Source organism: Puma concolor, chromosome A1 (assembly GCF_028749965.1).
Source record: "Puma concolor isolate L17-30 chromosome A1, mPumCon1.1.hap2, whole genome shotgun sequence".
Taxonomy (NCBI): Eukaryota; Metazoa; Chordata; class Mammalia; order Carnivora; family Felidae; genus Puma; species Puma concolor.
Window position 1 is genome coordinate 31,918,896 of NC_141667.1, and position 19,930 is coordinate 31,938,825.

The 19,930-nt window shown below is 35.3% G+C and overlaps 1 protein-coding gene across 8 annotated transcripts in view; it reads right to left on the reverse strand.

Annotated features, from left to right (window-relative positions):
- The window catches only part of RICTOR (RPTOR independent companion of MTOR complex 2), a 122,947-nt gene that overhangs the window by 73,471 nt on the left and 29,546 nt on the right, over positions 1 to 19,930 (reverse strand). For 6 of the 8 annotated variants that reach the window (XM_086677464.1, XM_086677437.1, XM_025923571.2 and 3 more), the window contains one exon: positions 9,360 to 9,457. In XM_086677464.1, the coding sequence (XP_086533590.1) occupies positions 9,360 to 9,457 (98 nt within the window). Of the gene's footprint in view, positions 1 to 9,359; positions 9,458 to 9,919; positions 10,844 to 13,564; positions 14,089 to 19,930 lie in introns of those variants that run through there. The other 2 variants (XM_086677497.1, XM_086677445.1) reach the window with 2 other exon arrangements.

Consider the following 19,930-nt stretch of genomic DNA (forward strand, 5'->3'; position numbering starts at 1 on the left):
ATAAACAAATAAGTGAACATTTTTTAAAAATTGGAAAAATGTACTATGGTCAGGATCTGCTTTTGGTGATTTATATGAACAAACTAATCTAAAATGTAAAGTGGTTCAAGCATAAGAGGCTCATGACATTATTTACAATGGTAAAGAACTGGAAACAAAATGTTCATAACGGAGGAAACTTACACAACCTATTAATATTATATAATATTTAAACATAAGGAAAAACATGCATAATGTACCCTGGTAAGATGGAAAAAATTCTAAAAGATGTATTTTTTTTAAGATACATATTTAAAAAGTCTATACCATCAATATTTTAACACCAAAAATGAAAATGCAATCATAGGTAATTTATTTTCCTCTCTATGCTTTTCTGTATTTTAGAAATGTTAATATATATTGAATATGTATTACATAACCTAGGGATGGTTAACTATATAAAGAATTCATGAATAGGAACAGAAATAACATTTATTGACTATTAATCTTGTTAACCCTAGAAAATAATATTTTTGTAAATGAAGACAAATGAGGCTTGAAGATAGTAGGTAATATGACTTCCCAAGGCCAAAAAACTATTAAGTGGTAAAGCCAGAAATCTGACCAAGCCAGTCGGGGTCCAGAGTCCACTGTGAAAAATGTTACTACAATTTTGTATTAAAATTAGTCACACAGGGACAAAGGAGGAGGGGAGATTGGATATAAAAAATAAAGAAATAACTGAATATTACCATCTTTATTTCATATCTCCAGCCTCAAAAATGGTATGACTCAAAAGTCTGGAGAACTGTACTCTGGTCATATACACAAACAAGTAAGTGAAATTTAACTATTATTTTTTCCAAAACAGCTAACTAAAAACACACATAAAAACTGCCCATTTCAAAGGATTGACACATAAAAACTACACTTAACACTATTAAACATAAGTTAGTATTTGAGATTTCCAGGTATTTGAGATTACTAGCATTGTCACTGTATGGTACCATACATTATTTAAAAAAAAACAAACAAACAAAAACAAAAAAAAACTGCTTATCATAGTATTATGCTCACTTAAACCTTGGACATATTCCAACTCAAACAATAGAAAAATGAAGCTTACAAGTTGTTTATATCAACATATATAAAATATTGTTTTTAAAATGGGAAAAATGTTACTTTCTTAAACTGATTTGTTTATCTCAATTCCTAAAAAGGCAGTAATTCCATTTTTTTTCTGCTACAGTAGCAATGGATGTTAACAAAATACTTTGAAATCCTAGAAATAAAGTAAACAAAGTCTTGTCAAGGGTTGGTAGAGTACTTAAGTAGCTTAAGTATGCACTTGGTTCTCATTTTTTGTACTATCTTTTTCACACTTGCCAGGTATCCTTGTAGAAAACTATAGATTCAGAGAAACACAATTCCCAAATTACTCACCTTTTAGACACAAAATATATGACTGTCCATCAACTCTAACATCTGTTAGAGTTAGCAGTTTTGATGAAAAATTTAAAAAAAACCTCTCAAAGTTATTATTATGATCTCCAAAAACCACAACTTGAAAAGTATTTTGAGGGGTGCCTGGGTAGCGCAGTCGGTTAAGCGTCCGACTTCAGCCAGGTCACGATCTCACGGTCCGTGAGTTCGAGCCCCGCATCAGGCTCTGGGCTGATGGCTCAGAGCCTGGAGCCTGTTTCCGATTCTGTGTCTCCCTCTCTCTCTGCTCCTCCCCCGTTCATGCTCTGTCTCTCTCTGTCCCAAAAATAAATAAACGTTGAAAAAAAAAAAAAATTAAAAAAAAAAAAAAAAAAGAAAAGTATTTTGAAAGGACTATCATTTTCTGCTATCTAGTATCACTGCAAGATAAAAATTTCAACTGCAAGAAACATGTCTTTTTCTTTTCTTTTTTTTTAACTGCAAGACATACTTCTGAGAAAAATGTCCACTCAGTTGGAAACTGGAATATCACAAGTAAAAACTAAAAAGAACAATTTATAACAAAACAGCATATTTGTCATTTTCAGTGCCTAATTCCCAAAGATAGTAATAAATGTTAGGGTGATGCTTTCAATGTGGTTAATTAATGTTTTTGTTTCCAGAATTATAGAAGAGGATCTTCTTAATTAGTCTTAAATGAAAATATCCTTTTTGAATTAGAATTATCCCAAGTAAAGACTAAGCTTTCTATATGTAAATAATTCACATAAGAATAAGAAATCACAGAAGACACTGGTAAGATTTCTGAATTTTTAATTATCAAAAAAAATATACTTTCACTTCCCATCACCAAGAGTTCACCTATTAGAAGTTTCAAAATATTAGGAATAAACTATTCTGGTATAAAATTCTTATAGTGACTGACTCACTACTTTACTAATAATCTCCTAATTTAAATAACCAAACCCAAAAGTACAAATTAAACCCCTTAAGTCTTACTCTAGGAATAGGCCAAAAACAGCAAGAAGAACCCTAAACTGGTGCGTTTAAACAATGAGAATCTTATCCTGCTTCAACAACTGATTGAATTACTAATTAATCTTCTGTCATCAAGTAGTAGTTTGTCCACTACTATCTTAGCCATTTCTGGTAATTTCTTGTCTCCTGTATAAGTTATTAAAATGTAACACTGCCTTCTCTATCACGTAAGTGTGTTAAGAATAAAATCATGAATTATGCTTAGAAATCACTGAAGACCTTTCAAAATGTAAGAATCCGTATCTTAACAGATACTGATGCAAAATGCAAAATTATTAGACATCACACTTTTCACTGGGTTTCTGTTGCTCCCATCCCATGTGTTTTTATGACTATCGGTTACGATGCCTAGCTGAATGTGACCAAAATGAGAGAACGTATAGTAGACGATAAGAGAGGGCTACCCTCTCCTTTTAGGAGAGCTGTAAAGATGATGTATCTTAGCCAAATGGAAGGCGTTTCAGAATGAAGCTAACTTTAAAAAAAAAGAAAGAGCTATGAAATGGGAGAGACAGAATGCAATTAACATTTTTTCAGCCCTTGAATTGTTTTGTTTGAAATTAGGACACAACATTTGGTTTTCCTCATCATGAGAGCAAATAACTTTTTTTTAACTCTAGCTCTGTTGAATTAAGTTTGTTGAATTTGTTTCTTATAAGGCTTTCTTATAAAAACTGAGATATCCAAAAGGAGCAATCAACAAAATTATATTCTGACAAAGGTAAAATAGAAGTCTAAACTATCTCTAGGTAATTAAAATATCTGAGATGCTTATTAAAAGTACAATTTTTAAAAAAGATAATGATCAATTAAAACAGGGCAGTTAAATGCTATGTTATTCCCATTTTACTCATATTGCTCTGAAGGTTAAATGAATAGTTCTCCCAAATAAGCAACAGATCGAGTAATCCAAACTTTAAAAAATATGTAGGTATATATTATCACAGATAAGATTTCCACAGCTTGGTCTTTTCTGAGTGCTTTTTTTTTTTTTTTTTTTTTTAGAGAGAGAGTGCATGCATGAGCATGCATGAGCAAGGGAGAGGGGTTAGGGGGAGAGACAGAGAGAGAAAATCTTAAGCAGGCTCCATGCTCAGCATGGAGCCCAATGCAGGGCTCAATCCCATGACCCTGGGATTGAGACCCAAGTCAAAATTAGTCACTCAACTGACTGAGCCACCCAGACACCCACAGAACGCACTGTAAAAGCAGGTTTTAAAATAAGAAATACAAAGGCTTTGGCTAAGTAATCACACTTCAAAAATTCTATTCAGCACAAGGAAGTACACAAGTGTTACTATACATGATTTAAAATAGCAAAAAGGGAAAATATTTTTTAATGATGGAATGATTAAATTATGGTATATGTTTGTATGTATGTGTATGAATATACATATTTGTATACATATACATATATTTTGTGACTATATCTACACATATATATATATATCTACACACATACATGCAGTTATAAAAACGTAGTAGATCTATATTTATAAAAAGGAAAGGATTCTATGATATATTGGTAAGTAGAAAAAAGCAAACTATAAATCAACATATGTCATGATCTTATTTAAAAAAAAAAACCTTTGTGCATACATATATAATAAGTGGTAAATAAACTGAGCACTATATTAAACACAACTTTTTGTTTCACTCATTTAATTCTCACAACTCAATGAAATAAACACACACACACACACAATCATATCAGAGAAGGGTAAATACTTCCTAGTGGTTACCTGTAGAGAATGGTATTTTTGTCACAGTGGTGAGGAAGATGGGAAGGGTATCTGAGAGAAGACTTTCACTTTTTACCATATATTGTTCTGTGCTGTTTTAATTTTTTATATTTAGCTTCTACTATTTTTGAAGTTTTTTTTAAAAACAGTACCAAATAAAGACTCCTTTGGAACTTTCAATATGAATAGGAGATGAAATATAGGAAAAGAGAACTTTTAGAATGTAAAGACCTGAAATAGTTTCATCTTTAAACAGGTCTTTAGATTATAAGCATGTTGTCAGTTTTAAAAATAGGATACTGAGATTATATTCATCAGCAGTCTGTTATACACACTACTTTATCTAGTGCAATGATGTCAGAAGGCAAGCACGGGTGTGTGACATTCACATGGTTACAGGATCACATCACTAGCACCCTCTCTTCATGCCTTAAAAGGAAGTTTATTTCTGCAGATGAGGTCTACTCTCTAAAAGATTTTAGCCCCACTGATCTACTAAATTAAGTTAATCCTAACAGCAAGCTTCTACTTCATAACAAAACAACTAGTAGTACGACAAAAACTCATATTTAAAATGCAAAATCTTCTCAATGTAATATAAAACCTTTAATTAAACACTTGTTACATACCAGGCTTTGGAGTAAAAATGAAGAGTAGAAAAATAAATACTACATGTGATTTGTGCTTAAGAAACTCAGTTTAATAAGACAGTAACCCACAACAAATAATAACAAAAGAACAGATAAAATTTAGTAGACACACATAATCTGTTATGGGAACACAGAGAAGGGGGACCAACCAACTCCTAACTAGTCTAAGTGGCATCATAATTATTTTTCTTATTTACTTATTCTATAAAGATATTCATAGAGATTTCTCAGAATTTCTAACCATACAAGGAAATGTACTTACAGATTTTACAGAAATACCAGCTATGTAAATGTTTACGAACTTAGCTCTCGAACAAAATGGAATTCAAAGGCATATTATGTTATGATTAAATTTACAGTAAGCATTTATTTTGCACAGGGTGCTTGAAGAAATTTTATAATAAAATCTACAGCCATTTATTTACAGTGGTGGTTCTTAACCAGGGGCAATTCTGTTCCCAAGGAAATATTTGGCAGTGTCTGGAGACACTGCTGGTAGAGGTGTGCTACTGGCATCCAGGGGATAGAAGTAGGGATGCTGTTAAACATACTACAATGAAGAAGACAGCCTCCCAAAACAAATAATTATCTGGCCCAATATGTCGGAATTACTGAGGTCAAAAAAACCCTGTTACAGTAACAGCTTACCAATCTGTAATTTGTGAACTCTTAAGCAGACTCATGTCCTAGAGTCAGCCAAAAAAAAAAACAAAAACAAAAAACAAAAAAACTATACAAATGGCAAAAAATACAAAAGCAAACAAAACAAAGGCACTACCTGTTACGAAGTACATATTGCGTGCCAGGCATTGAACTGAGACCTTGCCTCTTTACCTGAGTAAAGAAATCTGCCCGAGACTGCCTTGCTAGTTAGGGTCAGAGCTAGGCTGTAAGTCTCTATCTATTTGATCTAAAGCTCATGTTTTTCCCATTGTTATCATAGGGCAGAAAACTGATTTTATCAAGTCCAGCGTTCGTGGACTTTACTAATGGGAGAGCCCCTCAGACCCCAACTCAAGGTTTAGTGCCTCATATTGTAGACAAATTCTAGTAAGTCTGCTTTTCTGGTTTTAAATCCATAAATAATTTATAATAGCAAATAGAAGGTTGCTATAAGCTAGCACAAGGGCCAGACGGAAATGTGAAAATTACAAAGAGAGGATATAGCAAAACAAAAAACAAGAATACAAGAAGCCCCAAAGCCTAGGGCCTTTATTAAGGAGATAAATCATTCTGTTATCTACAGTGGTACAATGGGGGAAGAGACAGGGAAAGGAGAGAGAAATGAGGGAAAGAGACAGAGGGAAGGGGGTAGAGAAAGGTGAAAAGAGAGGTGACAAAGGGGAAGAAGGAAAGAAAGAGAACAGAGAAGGAGAGAGTGAAGGGAAGACAGGGAAAAGAGACTGGGAGAACACATATCAAGGAAAGACCAAGTAAAGAAAACAACTTAGTGAAATACTGTGGGTAAAATTCAAAGATACAGAAACAATGAAATGGAAAAGGGAAGAAGGGAGAGGGCAAGTGACCTTAACCCAGAGAACCTGAGATTGAGACAGAAATAAATGGAAAATAGAGAAAGGAAAAAGGTGTCCAACAGATTCCTAAAATTAATGCTTTAACTACTATTCCAAAAAGCCTATATATGTACTGTCCATTATGGTTGGTATTTACTAGCCACAGGTTGCTATGAGCACTGTAAATGTGGCTAGTCTGAATTAAGATGTACTACATGAATAATATACATATTTGATTTCAAATATTTTGTATAAAATATTAATAAACATTTCATCATTAATGTTTTATACTAATTATATCAAATGCAATAATCTGGATATACTGGATTAAAGAAAATGTATTGTTAAAAATAATTTCACATGCTTCTTTTTCCTTTTTTGGTGTGGTACTAGAAAATTTTAAATTATATTTGTGGTTCGCATTATACTTCTACTGGATGATGCTGCTCTAGATTTTTAATATTGCCTTAAGATCCATACTAGTGCCAGAGTGAAAAAAAAAAGAAATCACTGCCATCCTTACATCCATTCCCAACTTTCAGAATCCCAGCTGGCAAAAGATGTGGAACTACATATCAAGATGTCAACCTGATTATGACAGGAACCATGAGTTCAAACAGGACATAAATCTATATGAAATTTGTTTTAAATGGTTAAATCTAGGCAAATGGTTAAGACTTATTCAAGATGAGTGAAGAATGTGAGATAAAACTGGGAAATTTAATAGAAGGGAGTGAAACCAGGAGATACCATTACAATCTTGAAAGAACTTTGGGTCTAAAAGACTTGACATTAGCTGATGAGCACACTGAAGAATGAATGCATTTGAATATTTTCATTACATTCATTAAAAAATGAAAACATATCTAGGGATATTTTTGAAAACTCTTTCTCAAGCATTTATTCAATGTTTTTGGAAGTTGCTTTAAAAATATTACTTTCTGGGGTGCCTGAGTGGCTCAGTCAGTGAAGCATCCGACTCTTGATTTTCAGCCCAGGTCATGATCAATGGTTCATGAGTTCACACCCTGCATCGGGCTCCGTGCATACAGTGCGGAGCCTGCTTGGGATATTCTCTCTCTCTCTCTCTCAAAAATAAATAAACAGGGGCACCTGGGAAGCTCAGTTGGCTAAGCATCCAACTTTGGCTCAGGTCACGATCTCGTGGTTCATGAGTTCAAGCCCTGCATCGGGCTCCATGCTGACAGCTTGGAGCCTAGAGCCCACTTCGGATTCTGTGTCTCCCTCTCTCTCTGCTCCTGCCCTGCTTGCTTGCACTCTGTTTCTCACTCTCTCTCAAAAATAAATAAACATTTAAAAATTTTTTTTAAATACATAAATAAACAAATTAACTTTCTTGCCCCTCATATAATTTTCTCATGTTATATAAAAATACTTGCCAGGGGGGCGCCTGGGTGGTGCAGTCGGTTAAGCGTCCGACTTCAGCCAGGTCACGATCTCGCGGTCCGGGAGTTCGAGCCCCGCGTCAGGCTCTGGGCTGATGGCTCAGAGCCTGGAGCCTGTTTCCGATTCTGTGTCTCCCTCTCTCTCTGCCCCTCCCCCGTTCATGCTCTGTCTCTCTCTGTCCCAAAAATAAATAAACGTTGAAAAAAAAAAAAAAAATTTAAAAATACTTGCCAGGGGCGCCTGGGTGGCTCAGCTGGTTAAGCTGCTGACTTTGGCTCGTGTCATGGTCTCGCAGTCTGTGAGTTTGAGCCCCGCATCGGGTTCTGTGCTGACAGCTCAGAACCTGGAGCCTGCTTTAGATTCTGTGTCTTCCTCTCTCTCTCTGCCCCTCCCCTACTCACGCTGTCTCTGTCTCTCAAAAATGAATGTTACAAAAAAATAATAGTAATAAAAAAAATACATGCCAGAATATTCCAAACTTCACAAAAGAAAAATTAACATGTATGTGCTTACTTCTCTAACTATGAAAAAAAATCTGCTCTATATAGAGCATTATTTCACATCACCATACTGAAAAAACAATTCTGGTACGCAGTGACTATATTTTATCCGTTTATACCTGTGAAATAAAGTCCAAGCCATATCCAATTATTAATTAAACATTTTGGAAAGATTAAAACAGTGCCACTCAAACTTTAATGTACACACAATTTATTTGAGAATCTTTATTAAAATGGAGATTCTGGTTCAGTAGGTCTAGGGTGGAGCTGAGCAGTACATTTCAAACAAGCTTCAAGGTGATGCCAATGCTGCTGGTCTGTGGGTCACACTTTGAGTAGTACGGGGCTAACATATATAATTATTCCCAAATTTAAAATGTAGCAGAACAATGTATATTTAGTAAACTAAAAAAAAAACAGTAATTTTTCCCAAAGGAACCATTCTGTTTCCTATTTATGGCATCACCTCAAATAACAGGCATTTTAGTGTTTCCAAGAGTTGGTTGTCCAGAATTACTTCAAAAACCTACCATCGATCAAAGTCAAGAATTCTTGGATTCTAACAAAGATCAAGTCAGTATTTATTGGGGATGAGGGCCCCTATGTTTATCCTAGGCTCTAATTGAGATCCAGAAAATGGACATAGAATATCAGGGAAAAGAGAGAGGAAGTTTTATTATTTCTCTAGAAATTATGGTTGTGCCTATGAAATGCCACACACACACACATATACTTATTAATGATAAACATTTATCATATATTATCACATAAAAATGAGTTATTATTAAAAAGACAAAAGAAACACATGTGAAATATCCTGAAGACTGGAAGATGGACTTCTTAGTGACTGTTTTCTTTATTCTTTTCTGAACCTACCAAATTTTCTACAAGCAGCACATAATACTTCCATTATTCAAATACACTGTAATTAATAACACATAACAAAATCCATGAGCAGCAGCAGAGGAAAGCACTAATATTGGGTGATTCCCCAAGAATTTGTTAATGGTAGTTAAAAAGCATCGGAAATAAGTATAAGGAACAGAATTTTAGATGATCATATTAATAAAGACTCAAGTTACTTACCTTAGTAAAGTTATTCAGATGGCCTAGTTTTCTCATATTTGATACTCCTTGCAATTTGGCCACATTTTGGAGAATCTCCCTTAAGTTGTCAGAAGGTTCTAGAAGAAAAGATAAGAGAATTTAACATAATTTTAAAAGAGTATTTTCCCAACCAAACACGTAAAACATGCAGTATTAAAATTCCACAACTTTGGCTCTTGGCTTAAAGTCTTACTCTCTATCTCAAATCCATCTACTTAGATGACTTCAAAGTCCATGTGGATGACTCATTAAATGACCTTCATGCCTCTACTCCATTCATACCTAGGGTCCAACTCTGTGTATCTTCACCTGGAATTATTCATAACTACTAAATCTTAAATTTCAGCATCCCAACTATCACTTTTGGCTACAACATACAACAGACACCAAAAAAATACTGTCCTATTCAAATCAACCAAAAAACTGAACAAGATATATGAAACTACAGTTCTCAAAACATGGGACATCAGGAAGTAAAGAACAGTGATCCCTGAGAGATGAGAAACACACAAGTGTGCCCTACAATTGCCCCAGCTTACTGTTATAAGAAAGTTTCCAGGCCGGGGTGCATGGGTGGCTCAGTGGGTTAAGCATCCGGTCTTGATTTCAGCTCTGGTCAAGATCTTGCTGTTCATGAAGTTGAGCCCCATGCTGGGCTCTGCGCTGATGGTGTGGAGCCTGTTTGGGATTCCCTCTCTCCCTCTCTCTCTGCCCCTCCACTGCTCGTGCTCACTTGCTCGCTCTTTCTCTCTCTCAAAATAAACATTTAAAAAAAGTTTCCAGGCCTTGCTGCTGAGAGGAGAAATCCAGGCAAGTATTCTAAGCTTTAAAGACAGAGCTCAGAATCCAAGGAAACCAAAAAGAATTAGAAAACAGGGCCTGACACAGAGAGAAACTCTGAAGATCGGCAAAGGAACCCCTGAGGTAGTAGGTATAGCAGTGACTGGTGCATGTGTGTGAAGAAATTACTACTCAAAAGAATTAAAGGGAAGGGACCTTGCATGCACACACGACAGGGAGCAGTGCCTGTTCCTAACAGCCAGACTGGGAATCTGTATGGTTCACATGCAGTGGTTAGAAAAGTCTTGGCTATGTAGTAGGGAACAATCAGATAATAGACTAAACACTTCTTTTATCCCACATAACAAATCTTCAAAGCTAGACTTGAAAGAATTAAACTATTTCCAAATAATTAAACTGTCTCAAACCAGAACTCAAGATTTATAAGAATTAGAAAAAATATGAAGCACCTAACAAGGAAAAATTTACAAGGTTTAACAGTCAGTCAAAATTGATCAGACACTCAAAGAAGAAGGAAAATATGACCTATCATAGGCAGAAAAATTAATCAACACAAAATGACCCAGAACTGACAGAGATGTTAGAATTAGCAGAAAAGTACATTAAAACAATTTTTATAACTATAGTCTATATGTGCAAAAACTTGAGAAGCATGAAAGGTGTAAAAATCACTCAAATTGAATTTCTGAAGATGAAAAGTAAATCTAAATGAAAATATGTTTTGTTTTTTTTTTTTAATTTTTTTTTTTTTTTTAACGTTTATTTATTTTTTTGGGACAGAGAGAGACAGAGCATGAACGGGGGAGGGGCAGAGAGAGAGGGAGACACAGAATCAGAAACAGGCTCCAGGCTCTGAGCCATCAGCCCAGAGCCCGACGCGGGGCTCGAACTCACGGACCGCGAGATCGTGACCTGGCTGAAGTCGGACGCTTAACCGACTGCGCCACCCAGGCGCCCCTAAATGAAAATATGTTTGATGAGAATAAATACATAATAACTAATAGATGGCAAGAACTGCCAACTTGAAATTATCCAAAATGTAATACAGAGAAAAAAGAAATAAATGAAAGAACATCAGTGAACTGAAGGACTTCAAGTAACACAATTACAAAATATATAACTGGAGTCCTCAAGGAAAGAAATGGGGGACAGAAAAGTTATTTGAAGAAATAATGGGTGAAAACTTTCCAAATTTGATGAAAATAAGCCAATAAACTCAAGAAGTTCAACCAATCTCAAGCACAAAACAGGAAGAAAACTAGACCACAGCACATCATAATCATTGCTCAAAACCACTGGCAGAGAAAATCTTAAAAGGAACCAGCTTAAAAAAGACAAGTTACATGGAGAGGAACAAAAAAGACTTCTCATGGGAAACAAGGCAAATGAGAAGACAGTAGAGTAACATCTTCAAAATACTGAGGGGGGAAAATGCTTTAAATATGTAAAAAACATTTTTAGCTCACTTGCTTTACAAAAACAGGCAACGGCCAAATATGGCCCCATGGTTGGTAGTCCACCAACCAATTGGAACAGAGTGTCAATTTCCTCAGGTTGCTTGCTACAAGCTATTTTTCTATGAATATATTCATCATCCCATTTGTTTAAACAAAAGCACAATCTACAGAAGAAAAAAAGAGCATCACGTCGCTGATTTTTAAGAGCCATTATGACTGCCTTTGAGATTTTTATCTGTTAACACAACACCAAAGAACTATTTGTTTTGAATTACTGTTTTCCTCAGCAAATGAAACTGCATTGTCTTATTTTACATTTAGCTTGCATCTGCCTACTTTCCTCCATTCTGTTATACTGGGTGTTAGCCATGACAACCACAAATTGGTTAGTGCCAAACCACTAAGCACACTACAAATCCCAGCTATTTCCAAGCACTTTAAAATTGTTACATACGGAGATCATTCATTTGATTTTAGAGCATCTCCTACAAATTTTGGATACTTTTTTTTTAAATTCCAATATAATTCAATCTAATTTTAACTAGTTTAGTATACATCTTTATAATTAGTGATTCTTTGAGGTTATCTTAAAAGTGGAATGAAAACAGCTCCCCACTGGGTAGAATCAGATCTACTAAAAAGAATTGCAAGCGACTGTGAATAAGTCAATGGTTAGTATTTAGCAGTATCTTTTCATTATTATAAATGGTACCTGGAGAGTTTAGGAAAAAATTGTAAGCCAATTGTATTAAAATGATTTAACTACATTTGAGAACTTTATACAAATATAATAACAACCCTCAAGGTAATTTAGAACCTACAGCAGTTTGCAAAATCAGAGTTAAGATCATTAAAGCCAGTGTGAAATTCACCTAATGGAAACATATAATCTAACCAGTTCACATCAATTTATAATTAGGTTTTCAGGCACCAAACAAAGCTTCACTGAAGTGACTATACAGTTACTACTATGTAATGAGCTGACAGGACCCACAGTTAAGACCATCAATCTGGAAAGATACGTTCTTCACAAAAGCTTGTGGATTTCTAATTATTACCTATTTTCTAGGTACAAACCGGAAACATTTTTCAAAAACCACAATCTGGCTACAAAAATAGAATCTCTTATCTGAGTTCATTCATTCAACAAATATTATTTAAACATCTATTACAGTCAAGTACTATTTTAGGTAGTGAAAATACATCCGTGAGGAAGAGCGATCCCTTTTTAATGAAAACTGACAACAGCAACAAAAAAAATCTCCATGCACGCAATGTAAAAATTGACAGGTGGTGACAAGTCAACACTGGATCAAATGTTTACCAAATGAATAATGATATAAATAATGATATAAAATGAACCTAACACACTAATAATATAGACATTACAGATCAAAATGAACTAGCCTTTCTCCTTCCTCACTGCTTTCTTTTACATAATTAATTCCCAGGAACCCCAACTGCAGACAACTTTCAAAGTTTCTTCATAACATATTTGCTGAAAAACAGAAGCTGTTTCCTCCCAGATACTATGCTACTTCCCAAACCAATTCAAAATAGTTTTGGGGCATTTCAGATAAAATACCATGTAATGTCATGTGCTAGAACGTTCTCATAAAGATCAGGTTAGGGGCACCTGGGTGGCCCAGGTGGTTGAACGTCTGTCCAACTCTTGATTTTCACTCAGGTTGTGATCCCAGGGATTTGGGATCAAGCCCCCTGTCAGGCTGAGCGTGGAGCTTGCTTAAAATATTCTCTCTCTCTCTCTTTCCCCCTCTGCCCCTCTCCCCAGCTCACTGCATCTCTCTCTCTAAAATTAGAAGGAGGAGGAGGAAGAGGAGGACAGGGAAGGGGAACGGGAAGGAAAAATATCAAGTTAAAGTTCCCCCCAGAAATTAAATGAGAAATCCCTGGTTTCTTCCTTACCTGCCAGATCAGGAATCTGCAAACTTTTTCTGTAAAGATCCAGACAGTATTTTAAACTTTGCAGGCCATAAAGTCTCTGTTGCAACTACTCAACTCTGCTGTTGTACCAAGAAAGCAATTGTAGAAAATACATGAATGAATGAATGTGTTTATTTCAATAAAGCGAACTTGGCTCACATAATTTGGTGCTGTAATTTGGCAACTCCTGTGCTAGATAGTCAGAACTTAACACTAGAAAGAATAATGAGCAAGCTGAGATCAATGTGTTGCTTTATTGGGGACTGGGGAAGATGGAGAAGAAGCAAAAAGAAATTTAAGGAGTTTACCTCTTTTTATTTATTCCTACTCCCACTTAATGTTTCCAATTTAACTTCTCCAAAACTACCTACTGATAACAGTGCTATGTGAGAAGTATAAAGAACAAGTGAGATAATTTACTAGTATATTCCCAGAAGCCTTGATGTTTAGGAAACCCACAGCAGTGTAAGGGGGAAAAAAATGTGGCTAGCTGACTATGATGACAAACCATTCAAAAGCAAGGAAGCAAAACATAAAAAAAAAAAAAAAAAAAAAAAAAAAAAAAAAAAAAAAAAAAAATTAGTAGAATTACAGTGGCTCTTTTCCTCTTATTGTGTAACTGGTAAGTCTTATGAGTGTTCCTGACAAATCTCTCTGGAGGTAATGAAATGACTGCATTCAACTCTAAGTATCCAGCAATTTAGTATTATATAAACCCATATACATAGAGATACATATATACAGAAAAACAATAAACAAATCTTTTACCTATATCTATATATCTACCGACAGGTATATACACAATCATTCCCTTCCAGTTCAATTCTCCATACAGGTACACATGTATGTACATGCACAAATGTATATGTATTTACGTGTGAATAAACATGCATTTATTTTTAAGTGTTTTCAATATTTACTTTGAAACATGCTGCAATAAACTTTATATACATATATCTTTACCTGTCAGTAAATACACAACATAAAACTTATTTTTAATTTAGGTTTGGGGCACCTGGGTGGCTCAGCTGGTTAAGTGTTGACTTGCTCAGATCACGATCTTGTGGTTGGTGGGTTTCAGCCCCACGTGGGGCTCTGCGCTGACAGCTGAGAGCCTGGAGCCTGCTTGGGATTCTGTGTCTCCCTCTCTCTCTCTCTGCCCCTCCCCCCTCCCGCCCCCGCTCACACTCTCTCTCCCTCTCAAAAAAATAAACACTAAAAAAATTTAAATAGGGGCGCCTGTGTGGCTCAGTCAGTTAAGCGTCCAACTTTGGCTCAGGTCATGATCTCACGGTCCGTGGGTTCAAGCCCCGCGTCGGGCTCTGTGCTGACAGCTCAGAGCCTAGACCCTGCTTCAGATTCTGTGTCTCCCTCTCTCTCTACCCCTCTTCAGCTCACACACACACTCTCTCTCTCTCAAAAACAAATAAACTTAAAAATAAATAAATAAAATTAAATTAAAAATTTTTAAATAAATTTAGGTTCAAATGCACAGTAAATTAATGACAAAAACTACTGGCATCCAGCTATTTGGGTAAAGAACAACTATGGAATAAAAAAGAACTAGATTCAACTCCAGTTTATTCACCTACAAACCATGTAGGCTAAATTACTTAATCTCATGGGCATCCATTTTTTCCTATGTATAGTGAAAATACTAATTACCTACCTTGAAAGCATTGTTACAAGAAGTGAGGTGCTTAGCAGTGTCTAGCCCATAACAAACACTTAAGAAACATAGCAACTATAACTGAAAGTTACTATTTTTTCACTAAAAACAATTTTTATGGGTCATACGAAAATTATGCAGTTAGCCCAAGCAAATGTTTAACTTGCACATTAGCGTGTCTAAATTAACGAACTTTTGTTTTATGTTTTAGAGCATTAATTTTATGATCCAAGATTTGCTCATTTTTAAAGTGGAAACTTATTTTATTTGCCTTCTTGAAAATATCAAACGGGGCGACTGGGTGGCTCAATCGGTTGAGCAACCGACTTCGGCTCAGGTCATGATCTCACGGTTGGTGAGTTCGAGCCCCACATCGGGCTCTGTGCTGACAGCTCAGAGCCTGGAGCCTGCTTTGGATTCTGTGTCTCCCTCTCTCTGTCCCTCCCCCACTCATGCTCTATCTCTCTCTGTCTCAGAAATAAACATTAAAAAAAATTATAAAAAAGAAAATATCAAACAGGAATTAGAAGTGGGAGCAGAGTAAAACAATATTCTCTGTGATTTGTGAATACACATGAAAAATGCTAATAAGCAACTAGCTAGAAAAGTTAGGTGCATAAGAATTTAATATAACAAAATTAAACATGACTATATGAATCTTTTATGTACTTAATATCTTTATTATCTATGATTATTGAAAGCAGACATAATGATTAAAAATAATGGGAATTAGTATAGTTGGTATTACCTTTGCAAAAGCCAAAGGCAAATCTGTCCCCCTCCACTAGCCAAGACACTGGGAGTATATCTTCTCACCCCTACCCACAGGTCCAAAAGTTGAGGAAGAACTGCTTCAAGTTCTCTAACATTTCCTGTAACTCTAACAATTATTAATATCAAAGAGATAGAATTTAGTAGGGAAAGGATATATTCTGCTAAGAGCATCCTGGGAAAAGGACCTTCCTTTTACCTGTACTGCAGAGGAACTCAGAACTTTCCAAAAGAGCCTGCTGAACCTTTGGATACTTTTTCTTATACCAATGACAAAATATGCCCCTTTCGAACTTTCATCATTTGTTCTGGTATAACCGTATGGAATGCAAAACAAGTACTACTGTCTTTCACATACTGAAAACAATCATATTTCCTCTCTGTAGCAGATAATAATCTTCTAATCACTGACATATTTTGAATATAAAAACTGTAGTAGAGATGTGCAAGGAAAATCTATCAATTACTACTGCCAATAAATCAGTTTAATTATAATCTTAACTGTCAAGTTTATCATACTAAAAACTGAAAGTTTTCACTTAGGGCTATTTTACAAGTATGATAGACACGAAGCACCTCTTGAAAGGGAATGATCTGGACAGAGGCAGGAGTACAGTGGTCAGCAAGATGACACTAGGTTTCTTTAGCCTGGCCTGGACTGGCCTTTGTCTACCCAACTTGGGGAAAAATCCTTCTCCCTCTCAAAGTCTGGCTCAGGCGTATAAAGGTTTTCCCTAACCTAAAGCTCCCTTCTTTATGTTCCCATGACACATTCTTCATACCACTATCGCAGCAGTTACGGCAGCCTATCTATATCTGATCTGTCTGGCTTCCAATTTACACCTATTGTTCTACTATAACCTCCTTTCACTCTGTAAAGGATCCTATGTTATATTATAAATGATATGATTACTGTAATTCTAAACTTCAACTATTGTTAATAGGATTTCCTTACAACTAGATCTGTCCTCTATTTCTCTTTCCAAGAGAGTAGAATAGTTTTGTTGGGTTCTTATTCCGGTGTCCTACTTGTATCGTGATGGCAGGAAAAGCAAAGGTGACTTCTGCTGTAACATTCTGAGATGGTCTTCCCAATGGCCCAGGGATTCAGATCTCTTTCCCTCCACTTCAATTCTGGATTGTCAAGTTACCTCACCTCACACTTTTCTCTTCCTATTTATTCAAAAATACATCTTCCTTCCTATAATTCCAAAAAGAATTGCTCATTTTGAATGATTTCAAGGGGAAAAGATTTATATATTATTGAAGGAGAAGGGAGGTTCTTGTTGAAGGTTATCATTGCTACCATTGACTTGATAAATTAAATACATGACATCTACCAGTTCACTGATGTGATTGATTTATAATGTTAGGAACAAAAACCATGTTTTTGTTGGTTTCTTACATGTTTAATTGATTTATTACAAGCATGTTATAACTGTAAGATATAGGCCAGGATTGATTAAGGTATAGAACATGAAAAAGTCGGCTAGAAAGTGTCAAATGATTCATTTGAACAGAACTTCTATTAAAAGATATATGAATATATAATCTTAATAATTAGAATTATATATTCTACAGGCTTTATTTCAAATCATTCTTTGAATAAACTATAAATAAAATTAATATAAATCGCTTAAATTATTTTTAAGTTAAACTTTAAATAATAGGCTATTCTTCCAAAAGTTCCCAAAGAAAAAAAATTCTAATATTAAGATTATATAATGGGAATAATATAGCAGGAGCACAGGCTTCTCCTTTAGATTACATTTAGCCATTTTATTACTTACATAATTAAAAATATAAATGTATTCCATAAAGCATAGCTTTGACCTATCCTGGAAGTAGTTCTGTATGTAGATTTCTAAGTTTCATTCAATTGTACATTTCAGTGATCACTATATGCCATATACTGTGCCAACTGCTGGGTGAGGAATATTAATAAACATAAGATATAAGATATGGTCTCAGCCCTAGAGACCAAAATTAAATGAGAAAATAAAGTAATATAACACAGAGGTTGGTAATAAATATTATGGGAACAAAAGAAGGGTGCCTGACAGACTTCACTAGACGGTGAGACAAGTGAGGACAGGAAACTTATCTTTTTCACACATGCAACCCTGGCCTCTGACACAATCCCAGACACATGGTGGGTTTTCAATAAACACTGGTTGAAAGAAAGACTGAAAAAGGCAGACGGATGGCAAAAAGTAGTATGTGAGGGGTGCCTGGGTGGCTCAGTCAGTTGGGCATCTGACTTCAGCTCAGGTCATGATCCCACAGTCCGTGAGTTCGAGCCCTGTGTCAGGCTCTGTGTTGACAGCTCAGAGCCTGGAGCCTGCTTCAGATTTTGTGTCTCCCTCTCTCTCTGCCCCTCCCCGTTCATGCTCTGTCTCTCTCTGTCCCAAAAATAAATAAAAAACGTTGAAAAAAAATTAAAAAAAAAAAAAAAAGAAATAAAAACATTAAAAAAAATTTTTTAAAGTAGTATGTGAACAACATGGAAACATGAAGAAGTGCTATTTTCCTCAAGGAACAGCAAGAAATTCTATACTCCCAGAAAACAAGATGATCGGGAAGAATAAGGGAAAGTGAAGATGCATTACAATGGCCTGTTGAAATATACTAAGAAACTTAGATACCTTTGGACAAAGGGTATTTACTAAGAAAAACACTTATGCAAGTAGATGGCATATCAGCTCTGTGTTTTAGAAAGACAACTTTGGGAAACAGACTGCAGGAAGGAGAAAGGCAAGTATAAAGAGAGGTTACAAATTCTTCCATGCAAGAAACTTCATCAGTAATGAATCAGATGGTCAGAAAGGTAGAGGATTAGAGACAGGAGGAAAGGTAGAGGAAGGAGCTAAGAATAAATCCAGGTTTCTCAAGTGGGTAACCTAGAAAATCCTAGAGCAAGTGCAGATTTAGGGAATAATTTTTTACCATTTGTAGTAATAAGTGTATGCACCAAAAGCAAGCAACAACAACAAAAAATACCTCATAATGTTGTATGTTAAAATGATGAAGCAAAATAACTGGCTATTTGGCCTGCATACAAAAGAGACTTACAGGCCAATGGTTTTCAAACTTGTGTTCTAAGAAATACATGAGTTATAATAGGAAACACTGATTCCAGAGCCAAGTATGCCTAGAAAGGGACCCACAGTAATGTGCATTTACAAGAGGTATCCCAATGATCCTTATACACACTACAACAGGCTAGAAAGACTGATGTGACTCGATTCTGATACCTTTTGGATTATTTGATCTGAACTCTAAGAGATAAAAAGCTACTTTATGAAATATGCTTCTGTATCATTTTCAAATAAGAATATTACAATATGAAACAAACAACACCCCCCCGAGACAAAACAAATTACTAATACATATAGAGAACATGCAATATCATACTATATTTTTATATGAATAATCTCTTTTAATGTCCACACCAATCAGATAAGGTAGGTTACTATTATAACGTCTTCACGGTAAGAAATGAGTCTTAAAGAGACAGTAGTTGCCTCAAGTTACATAAATACCAGAACTGACAATAGAATTTGAACCTAAGCAATCTAATGTCTGCCCTTATTCCACAGTGTACATACAATCACTCTACAGTCATTATACTGCCTTTTATAGGATAATGTCTGTTCAGTATACATAGCAGTTTGTAATTACACATTTATTTATCTGACTGATACTTATCTTCCCACACTCTAAGTCTGCTTTAGTTCACCACTGTGTCATCCTAACACCTAGAACAATGGTTGACACACTAGTAACCACTTTGAAAAAATTACTGAATATACTGTTCAGAAAAAAATTCATAAAAACTTTAAAATATACCAAGCTCTGTTTCTTGATCTACGTACTAGTTTCACAAGTGTGTCAATCTGTGAAAATTC